We start from the raw sequence: 18896 nt of genomic DNA, 5'->3' as shown, positions 1-18896 counted from the left end.
GGTAATCATGGTACAACCTCCATGCGTGTAAATATTTGTTGAGATCCATGTTGACTTTGAATTACCATTCCAGATCCTTTAGCTAAGTTGGCCAAGGCATCGGTTTATTGTTTTCAGTTACTGTTAAATTCATTTCCTGTGAGATCTACCTGAGAATAATAAACTGAGTTCATTACGATCATTGTTTGATAAGTGATAATTTTCTTGTATCAGATATTGCAGAACCAAATTCATTTATCTAATTAAAGTAGCCACTTAAAAAACTCCACCCATTCATAGGGCGATATACAATAAACAGAGGTAGTTACACAATGTCCAAAACAGTCTAACAATGCTCAAGTAGTTTACCTTTACTGCAGAAACGTACTCATTCGAAGTTAAAGGCGTCATCACACCATGTTCTAAGTGCATTTTCATCCGGAAAGGGATTTTCTTGAGGGTCGTTCGATAGGAGCAGGAAAGGCAAACGAAAAGGAAAGATTTGAGGCATAAAAATGCACGAAGGATAAATTCCATGGGCAGATTTGTTGTGAAATTAGTAGCGACACTTTATGCAGTTTTGTTGGTCGTTTTTCTTACACTGCAACAAAAGGTGTCTCAGTAGTTGACAAGACATACCAGCTGCAACGGACACACCTCTAGGGAGGAGTCCGTAGTGCAGAATAGTCCTTTTGAGCCATCAAATGCAAAATATTATCTGTTCACACTGCTATTTGCTGGAGGAGATGTCATTTGTCACTGCTCAGCCACTAAATTCTTCCTAAGAAGTAACAAATGAATCTGAACCAGTTACTAGTAACAATATTGAAAAGGAATGCTCAATGAGCAAACTTTTGTTACTTTGTTTTAGAGGATGCATTACTCCTGCATCAGACTTCTAAAGTCTAAACCTTACCTACTGAATCCAGATGTTGCACGAATGTTAAATAGTCGCAGCTCATGGCATATGGCAGTTGTCGAGACTTTATGCGTGTGGAAAATCTTTCATGGCAGAACGTTCTTTCTAAAAATAAGAAAATCCTTTTTTAGGTGATTTGTTCCATACCACTCACCCCACACACGATACAAATGTTCCGATCTGCCTCCAATACCTGAAGCCCTCTATTAAACCCAAAGTGAACAATATGTCACAAATGGCTCTGAGCACTGTGGGACTTAACTTCTGAGGTCATCAGTCCCCTAGAACTTAGAACTACTTAAACCTAACTAACCTAAGGACATCACACACATCCATGCCCGAGGCAGGATTCGAACCTGCGACCGTAGCGGTCACGCGGTTCCAGACTGTAGGGCTTAGAACCGCTCGGCCACCCCGGCCGGCCAATATGTCACAGATGTTATACATTTTTCTAGTTGTGACTCTATTTTATAACGCTTAAATTACTCTCAGAAGAATCGAACACATAATTACAAGATAAATGTTAGACTTCAACACAAGCATGTCGTGTTACTGCGTGATATTCACTCGGTTTATCGAAGTTATTTCACGCGGAAAATAAAACTAGATCAAAAAGCAACTTTATACATACCAAAGCGAGAGCAGCAACTAGCTCGAGGTGTGCTGCGGCGTGCCGTAACGACGTGGTCGGACGGCGGCTGGCGTCAGGCGGCCCGTGGTTCGTGCCTGCTAAAGGGCGAGGAAACTCTCGAGCATAAAGTGTTTTGATCTTGACACAGCCACAAGCACTTTCATGGAAATATTTTTGGAAGAATTTGCTTTTACTGATGGGTTAGAAAGCAAATTATCTTTGAGGTTCCATCAGACTTACAACTTTAGCAGACAACAGAAATGCCGGTTAAAAAATAAAAGAAGGAGTGCACTCGAACTCGCGAGTTCTTGTCTACATTGTGTGACGTGTACCACTAGACCACCCGCAGATACAGCAGTGTAACACCTGAAGCAGGATGCAACACTTCCTCCAAACACGCATCCTTCAATGTTGCCAAATTGTGGAGTTGGCCGGACTTTGAATTCTGAGGAGCGGCCGTTTTTACTGGGACCTTCAGTAAACGACTCGAACTTACTCTCCACGGCGTGTCAGCCAGAGCGTAGGTTTTACCCTCAATACTGTACCATTGAGGTTATTGAAATAATTTAAAGTTATAGGTACTTCAGATTTAACAGCCCCTGAAAGCAAGGCATTGATTTAACACATGTTAGTCTACTGAAGAATACAAACGTCAGCGCTACAGATTTAATCAGATTTCGTCAGGAACAGTCAGCACTGAGACGGGAAACAGTTAAGGAGATTCCATATCACCAAAACTATTTTCAGTAGCCCAAGACGAAATTTTCATATCTTTAAACTTGAAAAACGATGAATGAATACGTGTTAGTGGAGCATATCTGAACTATCTTCTGTTTGCTGACGAAATGTTGCAAAAATGTTCAAATGTGTGTGAAATCTTATGGGACTTAAATGCTAAGGTCATCAGTCCCTAAGCTTACACACTAATTAACTTAAAGCATCCTAAGGACAAACACACACACCCATGCCCTAGGGAGGATTCGAACCTCCGCCGGGACCAACCACACAGTCCATGACTGCAGCGCCTTTGACCGCTCGGCTAATCCCGCGCGGCCGAAATGTTGCTATTTGCCTCTAGTGCAGATGAACTTCAACAGCGAACAGAGCAACAGGGCAAGTTTGAAAGTACACTTCGAAATTAAATGCAATAAGATTAGCGTAATGTATAACCATTATATCAAAAAATAGTGAAAAATTAGTAATGAACTCATACAACAAGTTGACGAGTTCTGTATCTACGGCGCTGAAGACGAATGCAAGAGCATCGAAATAGATAAAACTGGTACAGGATTTTTCTGTGCATTAAACTTGTGCCAACCGAGGTTGTCTTTGATACTACTAAGTAGTTCCAGTGTTTTGGAAGGTGGTTAGAAAATAGTCTCAACTCAGGGTTTTCTTCGGAACTGGGTAGATTTTTCTAGATAAGGCACGCAACAATCGCATTGGCTACGGACTTTTCCGCTAGCTCTCTCGTTTCCCAAGGCTGTACAAGTGCTGTTGGGTGCAACGCTAGCAGTATCTGTCATTCTGTGTAACCTTTCTTACGGAAAATGTTCTTGCATTCCTTGATGAGACTTCCGTCTTATGTTCTGAATTAACGTTCCGTCAGCATGGGCACGAGAGTCGGCTCACTAACACAGTTTAGACAAGGACTAGATGAGTAGTTGTTGTACTAGCAATGGGCTTGTTGAAGGCACTGTTCCAACTTCCGTACACAGTAATTTAAAGGAACAACGGAAGCTTACATCTGGATAGATGGGTCAGAACCTCGTTGTGGCTTCTCCCCATTACATGTGCAGCGTTTTAGTCCCACGTAGACTCTACTGATATTTAATTTCCCGAAATGTCTTAGCTGACGACGAAAAAAATTTACGTATAGAGGCACATACACTGATAAGACAAAACATTATGACCACTGCCCAGCGCGACACTGGATACCGCCTGGTGGCACTGCGAGTACGTGACGCGGCGATAAAAGTATGTAAAAGGTGCATACATGGACGGGGGATCGCCCTATAAAGATATGGGCTGCAAATGGGGAAATGCATTGAAATAAGTGGCTTTGACAAAGGGCAGATTATTATTACGCGGAGCCTGTGAACGAAATCTCGAAAACGGTGAAGCTGGTCGAATGTTAATGTGCTACTGTCGTGATCACCTGCGGAAAGAGGTAGAAGGACAGTGAAACTACCACTAGCCGCTAAATGGTTTGAACCCATAACTCTTCACAGAACGTGGGGCTCGGAGGCTTGACTGCTCTGTAAACTATGACAGAGGGTGATCTTTGGCATTTCTGCCGAAACAGCACAATGCTAGTGCACTTACAAGTGTTTCGGAGCACACCGTTCATCGCACATTGTTAAACATGTAGCTCCGCAGCTGACCACCCTTGCATGTTCACGTGGTGACCCAACGACATCATCAGTTACGACTGCAGTGGGCACGGGACCATCGGGATTCGATCGTCAATCAATGGAAACGTATCGGCTCTTCGAGTGTATCACATTTTTGCTACACTAGGTCGACGGTAGTCTCGATAAACGCCCTCATCGAGGTAAACGTCGCCTAGAAACGTGCAGCGTCACGGGCACAGGCTGGTGACAGCAGTATTATGCTATGGGAGAAATTCTCCTGCGCTTGCATGGGACCTGTCGTAGCAACCGAAGACACGCTGACAGCTGCGAAGCACCTGCATCCCATCACGCTTGATGTCTTCCGCGACGGCGATGTCATCTTTCGGCTGTATAATTGTCCATGTCTCGGAACCAGAACCGTGCTACATTGGTTTGAGACCTATTATAGTGAAATCACGTTGATGTCTCGGCAACAAAATTCGCCTAATGTAAAACCTATGGAAGCCATCATGGTCGCTATCGGCCGTCATCACCGCAACGCAAATCGGCGGCCCATTTTTTGCGCGAATTACATGCCCTGTGCGTAGTGACCTAATGTCACATACCTCCACAAACCTACCAAGAAACTGTCGGATCCCTGATGCATAGAATCAGTGCTGTATCTCGTTCCAAAGACGGACAGACAAGCTATTAAGCAGGTGGTCATAATGATTTGGCTCATCAATGTAACATGGAAACCTAATACAGCTAAATGACTGCTGATACTGAAATGCAAAATGATAGTGTGTAAGTGAGCAAGTGTTTTACTGTTAGGTAACACCAGGAATGTATTTGTGGACCGATACATAGAATTAACTATAATATAATGCTAATAAATTGTACAGCGTATTTTCAGCGTCATTTGATAGCTCATGGAAACAGGAGAACAGTGTTACAGCATATTAAAGATTTGTAGCAGCATATTAAAAAAAAAAAAAAGCTGGCAGCTGGGCCACATGTGGTCAAAGCCTGTTACGACATTAAGCTCCACTTCACTGTAAACATTGTCTGACAGTGCTGAAACTGCGCTTGAGAGGGAATTTGGTCTTACATTTAGCACGGTTTCCAATTTATTTTATGAAATACGTCGCTGTGAATATGCAATAATAATGAAATTTCTTTCAAAATACCGTTAGAAGGCACACTGATACGTTTAAAACTCATGTACTAGCTTTTATATTTAGATAAACAAAAACATTGTTAGCATTATGCCTGTAGAAAATAATAACTCCCTTAGATAAAGTCATTTAGCAAAAACCAAATTTCAATAAGCGTTCACGAAATTTTAGTGTTAACGTTCGGCAGACCACCCTAGTTATTAAGAACAATGTGAAACAGCTGCGAAGTGCCTCTTCTCCGTTGCACTACTCAAGCTGTAGTGATGATTAGTCTGCATGTGACCCAGGATTCTTTTGTTTTTGCATCTTGTTCGATAATGCAGCGTGAGTCGATACTACGGTGACCAAAGATGACAGGTTGCCGGAAACGTTAGTGGTAAGTTGTGTGTTCTCTGGAAAGAGACAGTTGCCTCTGATCCGACGACGGCTGCAATGAATGTAAGTGTTTCACTATCAGCTGTGTTGACGATGCTTGCTGTTCCGATAGTGGTGGACGGTATGACAAACATCTGGCTTATAGCTTTATGTCTGCTGGTGAGTTGTGTAGGAGACGTGCTAGTGCAGTGTCATAGCGTTTGACTCGCAGCTTTGATAGCAGTCAGCTAAGTAGTTAGACTGTGTTTTAAATTAGATATTCTGAGGCAGATAATAATTAAATGAAAACGCTTTGTCACTGATATTGTGAATTTGTCTGCGAGGGGCCAGAGTCAAAGATTTGGTTACCTCGCATTTTCAAATGGGGTACGGAAAATTTTTTCCAGTCAGAGCTTGCGTAACATTTCTAATGACTTAATTGAAGTTAATTTCGGTACCGAGGTAAAATAGTGGTAACTCCTCGCCTCGCACAGGGGAAGACAAAGCTTCAAAGCTCGACTGGTCATTTTGAATTAGGTTTGCTGTAGTTTCCGTGAATTAAGGAAAATGCCAGGATGGTTCCTCTGAACGGATACGGCCGATCTTCTTTGCCATACTTCGCAAATTGAAGATTGTGCTCCTTAACTTAAGACTTTAGAGCTTAACGTTTCATCAATTTCCCTCCCTCTTACATCTGATTATACTTCTCAAACGTTCATCATGTGTGATGTGTTGAACAATCATATCTTAATGAGTGTGATGTTATAGGTAATTTATTTACAGGCGAATGGCCTCTTTTTCGAATCTAATTTCGCTGGATTGAAATTTACATTTGGGTATATCAGTAGTGCGGAAGCCGCACGCACCCTCCGCCCGCTCACCCCTCCACAGTCTGCTTTCGTTACGCTGATCTTTAGTGTGGCTTGTTTGGTTGGAATTTAGTCAGCGAAGCGAACGAAAGTGATTACGGATAAAAGGTTATGGAAAGTTTATGCTGTGCGATAACCCGAGGTGTACTTTCATTGTTAGCAGCGCTTGATGTAAATTTAATACGGACTTACGGCGTGGCAACCCTGTATCGAATTGTTAAACGGTTGCTTTTCTCTCCACAGTTTACGCTTTTCTTGACAAGTACAAATAAGATGCAAGATAAGTCCAGAAACGACAAATGAGCATTTTTAGTGCGTATTATGTACATATCTTAAATCGGGTCAAGAGGAATCTCTGACAAGTTTTCAGCAGTGACGTAATGTCAATGGCTGTTGTCGCATCTCTTTTTCTTTCATATATTCAGTTTTGTTAGTTGGCCAAGCGAACAAATACTAAGTATGTGGTGATCGATTGATCTGTTGCTTTGCCCGAAGTATAGATTAGGTGGGAACGTGAGTTGCAGAGTTGGCGAAGAGCCAACGAATGCGGTAATAAGTCTGGTGACAGAATGCTCTATAGATTAGTCAGTCTGAAAAAAAAATCAGATACCAGTGTTAGTTATCGTATTGTCTATGGCGTTTGTCGCATGTTTTGTTACTGGTCAAAGATGATTCGTATTGAACAGTCTTATTTTCCTGAAATCAGCTATGAAAAATGCAAGGTGGACGACTACAGTCTACACATCTTACCTTCATTTGAAAGGATGTTGTAGATTAGGTAGTTTTTAAATTTCTCGCGAAGAAATCGTTGCAATATGGTCTTAAACAATTCTCTAGACACTTTTACGTAGGCGATGGGTGAAGGCGTGGCCGAACCCTACAAACGGCCGTGCCCTGCGTTTGTTCGCTGTAGAGAACAGATGTTGACAACGCGTCCTAGTTAAGTTGGTGATAGCCAATGAACAGCATTCTGACTAGTTGCCTTCGTGCTGCTAATATACAGAACTAATCGTATTTTGTGGATTATCTTCGTCACATTTTACTTTCACCAAAAATCCAAGTTTGTAATTTTATTTGCACCTTTATGTTGAAATGGTATTAATTTCATGTGAAATATCATTTTTGTGCCGACAAAGTGACTACTAGCGCCTTAAGGACAGCCGTAGCTTCATTTTGACTTTCACGTTTACATAAGTTTCTTTTTATGTATACAGCGTTTACTGTGTTGAAATATTTTCTGTAATATCCATGGTGGTAAGACTGACTCAATGTCTAAGTTAGGTTGGGAAATGAGTTTGGGAAGTCTATATGAAAGTGAATTATTGGTTCAGTTGACACTGATTTGCCACAAGTCTGTGAGCCTAGATGATGGTTTTGTTTCCTGTTTACTTGCCTTCACTCCAGCAGTATTTCACCAATAACAAACGCCACGGTGTGGCAAAAGCAGACACTGGAAATTTCCTTTTTACGTCATGTTTCTGTGCATTTGTCCCTGAAAAATGTTTCTCTGAAAACTGATTTTAATTTCTTTCTGGCATCTAATTACTTATTCAGACGTAAATTACCCGACTGAGACGTACTTTGAGGTCAGAGCGCAGACAAGCGCTCGTGAAGTTCTATCGACGAGGTTGCTGTCAAGGTTTCTAGATTCCTCTGGGGCCTGTTCTAATAAATTTCAGACATGAAATGTCGAGATTGTCACCAGAAAACTCTTCTGGAGTGACCGATCAACGGACGTAAGATCTCTACTCGTAGTTACTCGTAAAGTGTTGTGGAACTATTTCTCGAACACATACCGCGACGTTCGCTGTTCACCACTTTAGAAATTGTCACAGATGCTACAGACAAACTGTCGGGGTTGACAAATGACTGAAGAACGGAATAACTAATTTTAAGAAATATTTTGGAAAAAATTGCTCTCAAAGGGATTGTAGTTAGAATATTTATTTGTAGCTGGTTAAAATTTTTCAGTAATACAGGAGTTACTGTAACAGGTCAATAAAGCTTGTCAGTAAACCTAATTTCGAGATAATGAAATACTGGCTTTGAGAATTTGCAGTGCTTCTCTGGTTGACCGTCTCCCAGTAAATGTGCAGTGCTCCAGGGCTCTTAAGGTCCTTTCATCCTGCGGGTGTTGTATGTCTGATATTCAGGGCTGTGTGTATAGTCTCTTTGAAGTACCTGAAACTTCAGTTGCTTACTGTCTGCTAGGTGTGCTATTGTCTGACGTGGTCTCCTGAAAAGGTCAGAAATCTATTTACAAGCGAAAATTTCCCTAATTTTCATCGGTATTCTCTATTCCATATTCGAAGGGTCAACCGAAGCGTCTCTAAAGTCCTCCCTCAGGAATGGATGTGTGTGTTTGTCCTTAGGATAATTTACGTTAAGTAGTGTGTAAGCTTTTAGGGACTGATGATCTTAGCAGTTAAGTCCCATAAAATTTCACACGTTTGAACATTTTTTGTGTGTTTGGGTCTATTTTTCTCGAGTTGTAATGTTTTGTTTACTTATTGTGTATTGTGTTTTAATTTACATAGGGATGTTTGAGTTTTTAATTTTTGAGGTATTGTAGTTTTATGTTTACCATAGCTGTAGGTGTTGGATTTCGTATTAGTCGTAGTTGACCTGTATAGGTCAAGGGACATGACCGATTCAAATTTTCGTTTTTTTATATGTAGGTATAGGTGTTTTGGTACAGTCAGCTGTGGTCAAGGGAAATGTCTGATTCCAATTTCCGTAGTTTTTGCTGTAGGTGTTGGTGTTTTGGCATCAGCTGCCGTTGACCTATATAGGTCAAGGGAAGTGTCGGATTCCTGTAGATTTTGAAATTTTTTGTTCATCTTGTGTGTTTTTGGATCGTGGTGTTTTAACTGTTATATTTACCTTGTCCCCTTCATAAAACCCCCAATTTCCCGCTGTTCCGTTAGTTTGATTGTATTTTTGGAGGGAGATGTTGTCTTATACGTATTTTCGTGTTTGTTGCCGTGTGCATGTAGTGATATCATAGGCGCCATATTGGAGACGCTTAGAATAGCCATTTCCACCATATTGATGACGTCATGGGTCAAAGCAGACGGGTGGAATCTGACACTTCCGTATTCCCCTGAAAGCGACATTTTTATATGGAATGTAGTTTCGGGACTCCAGTGTATTGACAGTATCAATGATCAGCATGCTTTCGTGTGTAGGTGACGTCAGGAAGCAGCAAGGCTGGCAGTCACAACTTGGACGAACGCTCCCAGTGCCGGGTGGACGGCAGTAGCTCGCCGGGTTCCCGAGTGCCAGCCAGTTATCCGCCGCAGGTCGCTACTACCGCCTACTACGGCGGTCCACCACTCTGGTAAGATTTCTCCTTCCACCATTTGCTTTAATCCAGCTAGTGCCCATCTTGAGACAGTAGAGATAAACTTACTTGGCATTTTTGCCTTAACTATAATTAGATACATTTTGAAGCTCCTAATTGTATTCAGCTAGTATACATTGTGGTAGAGCCTTCATTAAGATAACAATGATGTATGTTTGCAATCGCAAAAGTAGCTGTACCCAACTGAAATGAAGCAGAGTGAGAGAGACTGGGGCAGTTAATTTATTCCGTTATTATTAGTTTTGTAGGTTTTGGTACATCAAATACAGCGCCAACGTTTTTCTCTTAGGCGACATTCCTGATAAATCAACCTATTTCCGCTATCTGCACACAGTAACAATTTAACACCCCACTCCCTTCTGAGTGAGTCACATAGTTACTGGATGTGTTAAGCTGCTAAATGTACAGCTTGTTAAGAATTGATAGAGATTACATTTTTGTATAATGTCATATATCTGCAGACAAAATTTTTCACAAATTCGACCCATATCTGGAACCCTCAATGGCACTTAGTCTTGTTCTTGGACTTAGTTTATTGGCACTCTTTCTGTTGAGTAACTAGACAAGCTGTTTCAAAACATTTACACAAACATTATCCCAGATTGAATAATTTTTTTAGGCATAGGGCTTAACTTCATGCAGTTGCTGTCCAATGTACAATTTATAGTTGCAGTGAGACACAACTAACTTCCCACTGTAAAAGTAAGACTTGATCTAAGTTTTAACCATAATTTGAACCTCAATTGTCCTCGTATTTTAGAAATTTTCCTCTCAGAATTTACTAACTTGAATGTCTGAACACACTAACCAATCTCCAAAGCTACTAAACGGATGTCCGGCCTGATGGTTTAGCGGTAAAGCACGCCTCTGGAAACAAAGGTCGCGGTATTTAATCTCGATCGGACCACGAATTATTCTGTCTCCGTTGTAATCTAGCCATTACGAAGAAAAACGAACAGAAATCAGTTGGCTATGATGCACATTTCCTGATTTTTGCCTTGTGTATTAAAAATTGACATCGCTTTGCTTTTGCTAAGTGTTACGTTCTTTGCAAGAAACCCGTTACATTTAGATTTAGTTTTCGTATAAAAATGCCTAGAAAAGTCTTCCTGAATACATTTGAACGGCTAAAGAACTGAACTATGTGGTCTCAAAAATGCAATAAAGATGGCGACAGGAGATTTGCTGCAGCTTGATCACTTTAACTCGCTCTTCGTAAACACTTTCCGAAAGCAAGGCGCGACGTAACTGACAGAGCGTTACGCATTTTCCCGCTCATTGCCCTTAACTCACAAATGGTTAGTCAGTTCTCTCCAAGGTTGTCATAGAAGCGGAAATTTTGAAGGCAAGTGGCGCAGACAAGCGTGTTTCCATACTCTAAATCCTATTTATTACTATCATTTTACAATTTAGCCTTAAACGCGTACAGTTTGTTATGAGCTGCCGCGAACCTTTGGCAGAGCCCTCCATTTCATTAAATGGGCCATCCTTGACCGTGTTTCAGAATGTAGGTTCCAGGCTATTGACCGCTACTATTCTTACCACCCTTCGGTCTCCGCTATCCATGATCTTGCTGACCTGCGTCGTGATGCCCTTTGTTAGGGTACCAAGTTGTGAGTATCCTGAGGAATTAACTGGCTGACAGTTTGGCTAGAGGAGCACTTACTTGCTCTGTTTGCTTTGCTGATCCTAGGTGTGGATTTGTGGGTGCGCATGATCTCCGCTCCCTCGGAAATGGAATGGCTTCTGGTTGGATACTGCCCAGTCCAATGAACTCCATACTATCACGGAGAATTCTGCAGCATGCGCTTTTCCTTCCTCGTCTCCTAGAAGGAATCCATTCCTATGACGTCACCACGTTGGTTATACCAGATTAACTCAGTTTTTTGTCCGAGCCATGGTTGTGGAACCTTTAACTCTGGGAATGTCCCCTGTCTTCAGTTGTCCTTACTAAGTGTGGGCTATTGGAATCATTGCCTCTAATACTGGGGGGTGGGGCGGGCGTGGCGGCGATTCACCGATGGTTGACCTTTCTCAGTAAGTGCTTTTTATTATCAATTCCAAGGTTTTAATCTCTCTGGCGCAGGGGCTGAGTGGTTGGGTGTTGGGGCGTCTCCTGCTGTATGTTACTTGGGGGTTCGTCGACCCTACCTCCTTGACCATGTTACTCTTTCGTCCCGGTTTTAGTTTTAATTGCCTTTGATTAGGTTTGCCTTCTTTCTGCCACATCCAATTTTCTATTCTGGATCTCCTATTCTGTTGAATAGTGGGCAGGACAGATGGGGTGGGATGTTTAATGTCGCATGCTGATCCCTGGGATGCCCATCTGCTGACTGAATTTCGTTCAGTTTGCATGTATTATTGACTGTACAAAGATGGCCATTAAGTTTTTAGACTTCCTACTGTAACTGTTACGAATTTCCCAACTACATCAGGAAACTCTTGTTGTGTGTGTCTTTCTCGATGCACTACTCCCGGGTCAAGGGACTGACAACTTTGATGTTCGATCCCTTAACTTCACCCTCCCTCCCCCACAATCAATCAACCAAGCAACAATTTTCTGGTAAGCTTCTGTTCTGTCATGTCACTAAAAGAACAAGACCAGACGCTGCGTGTTGTGGATCTTAATGTTAGTTGGTTTTCGCATGGCCAGATCGACATGACTCTCCTGTATTAGTGAAGCAAACCAACTCGTGTCACCGATCATACTATTTCAAACGTTTTGTATAAAACTTAAGTAAAAGTAAATTCCACGTGTGTAGGTACCCTGGCAATGCCGAGTTTCTCAGCTGGTATGACACTTGCCGTCCGTAATGGTTTCCGTAGTTGTCTTTCCAGGTTAGTGTTAAGAAAACTCAATCGACTTAAATAAAACTGAACAATGGGAATTTTGGTTCAGTGTTTCTACACGTTTTTGCAATCCAGGTGGAAACGAACGCTATGCTGTAATGTATGCAGCAGTGTATCAAACTATGCATAGTTAAGCCTATGTAAGTTCGTACCAGGTTATGGCTTCCTATGAATCGTGAAAACTGTATACCATTTCTAGAGTTAAGGGACCTCACCCCGCCTATCTAACCCATGTTAATTTAGGCAAGTATATGACCTATTTCTGAAAAAACTATCTGATGTAGGACCTTAATATTTTTACTGTATGTCAACTGTACTAAAATCTACTTTATCCATTTTAAAGCTTTTAAGAAATACTTTTTAAATTTATTAACAAAAAATAAGTTTTTCTGCAGAAAATATTTTTTGTGAAATTCCTAATGGGAAATCTTAATGAATGTAGTACCAGAGGTGGCATTTTATGTTATGCAAGGTTTCTGAATATTTCATTCATTTATCTATGGTAGTTTGATATAATGGTGCCTATATACTGAAAATGTTAGTTTGCAGGAAATTGACTTCAGAGAAAAACGTTAGACATTTGTTACTTACAGTTCATTAAAATTGTCATGCTGCATATGATGGCCCTTCTTTGGCCTCTAGCAGGTCTTGCAGCTTCTTTTACACATTCCTGGATGTTTGTCTTGCTTTCTTGGCCATATTATATGCAGACCTGTCTGCATCAGCTATCTTCATTTTATTGCAATGTTGCAGCCTATTGATATTTTCACCAGGATTAATTCCCAGCTTTTTCAGTACCAGACACTTTCCAATCTTACCACAATTGAATGTAATAACAGCATCATGAATTCCTAGTTTCATTGTATGCATGCCTACAAATTCAGTTTTAGGAAGGCGGTTCCAAATTATGCTGTTGAAACATTCATTGGACATTTCCTTACGTCAGGATGAGCCAAGTCTCTGAAAATAGGTTTAATTGCTGTAATAACAGCAGCAAGAAAATGCCGATGAGAATAAGATTCTCGAGTTGCCTGAGCCGTATTGCATTTGCACCACGAATTTTCTCCTGATGGACACTATCCATGACGTGGCTTATCAGTAGAGGACGTATGCAAGAGTATGGCCCAAACATCTCTTCATTGCCTCCAGATTTTATTTCTCCTAATCGCCTGCCCGTAGTATACTTGCAAGTCTTCTATTTCAGTTTTAGTTAACTGACCCTGCCCGGTCAACAAGTTTCCACATTCTAATTTTTTTCTCTCATATCAACAGTTTTTTCAGCCTTGTTCCCAAACGTTTTTGAACATGGCCTATACATTCTATTTTGCTAATAATGGCATCTCCGTATGGCTTAGTTAACCACGTTGTTGTATGCCTTACTGTCACCATCACCCAAATATTTGGTGTACCGTACGCCTCTTGTTTCTAGAGCGATGAAATATTTGTTGTGCTCCATGAACTTCCCTACCAACACTTGTTCCTCTAAAATTAGCCACACAGTTGTTCTTTACGTTCATTGACTTTACAACATTTGCAATATTTAGACATTATCTCCACATCTAACACTTTACCGGTGTCTAGACTAGTGGCAGTCACTACTCCACTCAGAAGTATGTTCTCTTTTCTGCCACCTTCCGTCAAGTGCAACTGCAATATCTGAACATCATTTTCTTCCACTGCTTCCCTAGCAGCCAGTTTCATGCTTCCCTCACTGACCTCGCGTACAGCTTTCTCTGATATTGCAGTCAGTTTTTAAAATTTATTTGGTGGTTGATGTAAGTTCATCACTAAACAAAATGTTCTGCCTGCAGCCATGTCCTTGCCAATGGATCGTAAGGCATAAACTAATCTAGTATTGATTTCATAAGGGCCACTTGCATCTGGTTTTCAAGAACTCTCAAATGAAATCACAGCTGAGCATTTAGTGCAAATTAAATCCAAACCAATTGCTAGGCTTTTTATCCCACTGGCACTCATAAATTTTCACACTGACTCAACACACTGTCTACATTGTATAAGTTTAGAACTTACATCTGATCTCAAATTTATAATAATGCTTCTGCACCCTTGTCATTTACAGTAAATTCGTTGTAACTCTCTTGAAATGGTGATAACTTCTTTGATGATGCACTTGAAGAATTAAAATTGGCAACATCGTTGCCAGGCGACATAACATCTTGTACAGAAAGCTTTCTGAACTTTTCCTCTAAATTGTCGTTTCTTGAAAATGCCTTTACGTTTCGTTATCTTCAATAAACACAACAAAACACACGTAAACAAGCACTGCAAATGTAAGTATAACTACTCGCCATCACACTTGAACAAAACTAACCGTGTGTTTCAAAGCTTGTTGTTTACAAACAGCAGAAACAAAAGAATACCGACCGTTGCGTTCCAAGGATTGCCAACACACTCGGGAGAAAAAAATCCCTAAGGTGCAATGTAGGGGATAGAGATCTAAAATATATGCAGAAAAGTGGGTGACAAGAGGGCGTGGCACATACACACACGTGCTAGGAAAAATGCTCTTTAAATGCTCGAAAAAATTTTCAGCAAAATCCTTTTCAGCTTACTTAAATAAAACCTTAATCTATCTAAAATACGATGAAAACCGAAAATCGATTTTTTCGACCTGAACCACGGTGTGGTCCTCTAAAGATGGCTGCAAGGGCAAGATCTGAAACCAATAAATTAAAAAAAAGGCCATGGCCGTTACGGAGAGTCGAAGATAGAGAACGTCACCATAACTTCGACTGGTATTCATCGTATCTAGAAATGTTGAAAGCTTTTTGTTGGAACATATTTTTATACAAACCTACAGAAATATAGCTCAGTATTGACTTCCCAAACTGAAAAATAATCTGGAAACAGGAACTGAGAAATAGGGTAAACACTGAAAGTTTTGTTCAAAACTGCACCTACAGCTTATATGACCTCGTTAAGCATCAAGCAGAACTGTTAACTTCCTGTGGCGGTTGGTGACTTTTCGGCATTGCAAGGGTTATTACATCGATATGCTGACCGAACCTTCAACTGACCACTGTCCACAATGTCCGTCTCCTGGCATAATGGTGCAAGCGTTTATATTGTGAAAAAGTTGCGAAATCTATTAGTACGTACATTGATCGTCCCTAAAGAGACGATGAAGGTTGCCGCGATATTCTCGAACATTGGAGGAAAGGAATTGACCGTTAACTGTAGTTTTCATGTTGGTACTGATAGCACATGTGGTCCAACCAGACTGATTTCCACATAGGTTTTTGTTCGGTGCCTTTGTACGTATGTACGCAATGATGGTTTAAGTCAGTTAGCGGCCGCATATTGTGAAAATTCACTAGTCGTGAAATACGCTTTATAGGTCTACAGAAAAATGCTGGTTTTCTTAGGTTGGGATTAAAGCGACGATTTTGTAACATTTCCACTTAATTCCAAAGCGATGGTAATAGTTTCTATTCAGTGCTAGCACAATAAAGCTGAAACTTTCCCAGTTCAGCGTCAAGACCTCATGGTCATACAGTTCTCCGCAACAATTCATAACAATTTCTAAGCGTTATGGTGTCACAAAGGCAGTGTATTATTAAAACCTCTAATCTTTCTCCGTAGATGGAAGACGCAAATGTATTTTTCATAACTCGTGCTTTTTCCGCCTGAATGTACGAATTAGCGTTTCGTTATATACCGGTGTGAGGGTGGCAGAGGGACCTGCAGTGTCTGCAGATCTTGCAAAACTGGATGAGTAGTTGGGAAACATTGCCCGAAATAGGTTTCCAGCAAGAAATGATGCTACGACCGATGAGGCAGTTTGTCTCGGGACGCCTGGAGTGTACCAAATCGCGTACGGATCAGTGCAGATTACTAGCGCCACGTGAGAGCGCCAGAAAAATGGCCGGAGGCAGAGCAGTGAATGGAGAGTTGACTTAAGGTTTGGAGGAAAATGTTTTTTGGTAGACACCGCTTCGTATTAAGTTACTAACCGGGCGCTAAGTGAAAAACCGTTATTGGAGACGAAGAGGCAAACGGGACTGTATAAAGGCATTGAAAGACGCAGGAACAGTGGCTCCGACGTTGAGATCACGTCTTCTCCTGTCACCTGGCACACAGAGGGGTGTCCCTCTGCAGTATTCCTGTACTGCGATTTAATATACAGGGTGTGAGGCAGCTAATCATAACACCCCTTCTATTTCCCCAACCGTAATAGATAAGACGCAGTTTGTACAGGGAATTGCAGGGACAGGGGCTACTATAATACATCAAATTTCATGTTTGTGATATTTTTTATTACAGAGATGAGGCCATCTTTCGTTTTTTTAAATGGGACACTACGTTAAATCCTAGCGTTACATGACGGGCTTAACAATACTGTTTCAAATATGTGTATCATATTCAGGCGAATAGTTTTTGAGACAGTTATATTCTCGTGCGTTGTCCAATGCGACCTTTCCTGTTGACCACGGAGGAACTTAACAGGGAAGGCGTTGATTCCCAGCTTCTCGATAACGCCTCAACGTGACGCACGAGGTAGCTGAGAAGGGTATACATGTGCTGCTGGTGTAATGAGTCATCGCATTTACGTCAGTTGCTTGGAGCAGACATATGCACCAACGAAAAGTTAGATATGCTTTTAGTGTATGGTGTAAGCAGAGGAAATGCTGTTAGAGCAATAAAGCTGTATGGAGAACTGTTCGTGAACGTCCTACGCCCCAGCTTATTATACGTATTTGCAAGAAACTACTTGAGCCGGAATCATGGAACGCCGTACAGAGGACAAGGCAGATAACTGCAACTGGCGAGGTACATTAGCGTTGGCGCATAACGACCCTACAGTTTGGTCGCGACGTATCGCCTCGGAATGTGGTATAAGTCAGAAGTGTTCTACGCATATTGCACCGGCATAGATTCCACCCAGTTCACCTTTCATTACATCAAGCACTCTGGTGTGGATTTCGAACGGCGCCAGGAATTTTGCCGGTTTGCTCTGCAGCGCCTAGAAGATGGTCAAAAGTTTTTCAACGGGTGCTTTTTACTGATTAAGCGACTTTCACCAACCACGGTAATGTGAAATTGCGTAATTTCTATTACTGGTCGATATAGAACCCTCATTAGCTTAGACAGGTACAGCATCAGCAAACATAGAGGAAATGTCATTGTCGGGCCGTACATCATTCCAGGTATACTAAATGGCAATAACTATGCACAGTTGCTGCGAAACGTTCTGCCCATTTTGCTGGAAGAGGTACCACTAACTATGCGTCAGTGCAGGTGGTTCCAACATGAAGGCTGTCCTGCTCACTCTTCCCATATGACTACAGAGCTGTTAAATGAAAAGTTCCCGAAGTGAAGTGGCCAGCCCGATCTCCTGATTTGATCCCTCTTGATTTTTTTTCTGTAGGAAGCAAACAAAAATAGTGTATTCTCAAATACCAACTACACCAGACTATATGAAGCAACGCATCATCGAAGCGTGCGCTGATACCTCACGTGACACCCTCGCAGCCGTTCACAAATCATTCGAACGGTGACTACAAATCTGCACTGCAGCAGAGGGGAAGCATTTTGAGCACATTATTCAGTGAAGTTTTGGATCATGTACAGTATGCAGTTTGCACCTTTGTATTTGCTTCGTATTGTGATCAATAGTAAATATTTTCAAATAAAAACAAACACGTACGAAATAATTGTGACCAATAAGGGCCTCCTCATTTACATTCTGTCACTTAATGTATTAACATCTTGCAGTGTTTTAATACTGTATGTTGTATACTATTTTGTTATCACAGTTGTCAAATAACTGAGTATTATTTGCGCGACATCATCAGTTAAGGTTTGCGCAAAATATCGCAGTATGTATTACTATTGTCGGGTAAATGGGCGTGTTTGACGGACTCGAGGCGGTTGCCATGTACTCAACACATCAGGAAAGGTCGCACTGGACAACGCCGCTTCGAACGACGAACACGATAGAACATCTCTCAAACTATTCCCCAAAATATTATGATAAACATATTTGAAACAGTCTTTTTAAGCCTCTTATGTTATGTTAAAATTTAACATTGGGTCCCATTTAAAAAATCAAAGATGGCCCCATATCTCTGTAATAAAAAATATGAAACATGAAATGTGATGTATTCAAGTAGCCCCTGTCCCTGCAATTCATTGTCCAAACGGCATCTTTGTATCTATTATGGTTGGGGAGATAAAAGGGATGTTAAGACTCAGCTACCTCACACAGTATACATGGGTATTCTATGTCCTACAATTAAGTGCCTGGCAGAGGGTACATCGAATAATTTAAATGTGATGGCCTTCTTAATGCGAAGGATGGTTATAATTAAACTTTCGCTACTCTAGCCAGTGCAGACGGAAACGTATTTACCGTATGGAGTACCTAAGTTCATAAGAAGTACATGTTCAATCTACAA

General features: G+C 41.2%; 1 protein-coding gene across 2 annotated transcripts in view; it reads left to right on the top strand.

The window, feature by feature from the left end:
• Positions 1-5436: 5436 nt before the first annotated feature.
• Positions 5437-18896, top strand: part of LOC126184517 (uncharacterized) — a 37938-nt gene continuing 24478 nt past the window's right edge. The window contains exons 1-2 of one of the 2 annotated variants that reach the window (XM_049926913.1): positions 5437-5478; positions 9452-9603. In XM_049926913.1, coding sequence (XP_049782870.1) covers positions 5473-5478; positions 9452-9603 — 158 coding nt within the window. In that variant the 5' untranslated portion in view covers positions 5437-5472. Of the gene's footprint in view, positions 5479-5509; positions 5575-9451; positions 9604-18896 lie in introns of those variants that run through there. The other variant, XM_049926912.1, reaches the window with a different exon arrangement.

The sequence above is a fragment of the Schistocerca cancellata genome, chromosome 4 (genome assembly GCF_023864275.1).
Source record: "Schistocerca cancellata isolate TAMUIC-IGC-003103 chromosome 4, iqSchCanc2.1, whole genome shotgun sequence".
Taxonomy (NCBI): domain Eukaryota; kingdom Metazoa; phylum Arthropoda; class Insecta; order Orthoptera; family Acrididae; genus Schistocerca; species Schistocerca cancellata.
The sequence above is the reverse complement of the archived record's forward strand: the minus strand, read 5'-3'. Positions and strand labels throughout refer to the sequence as shown.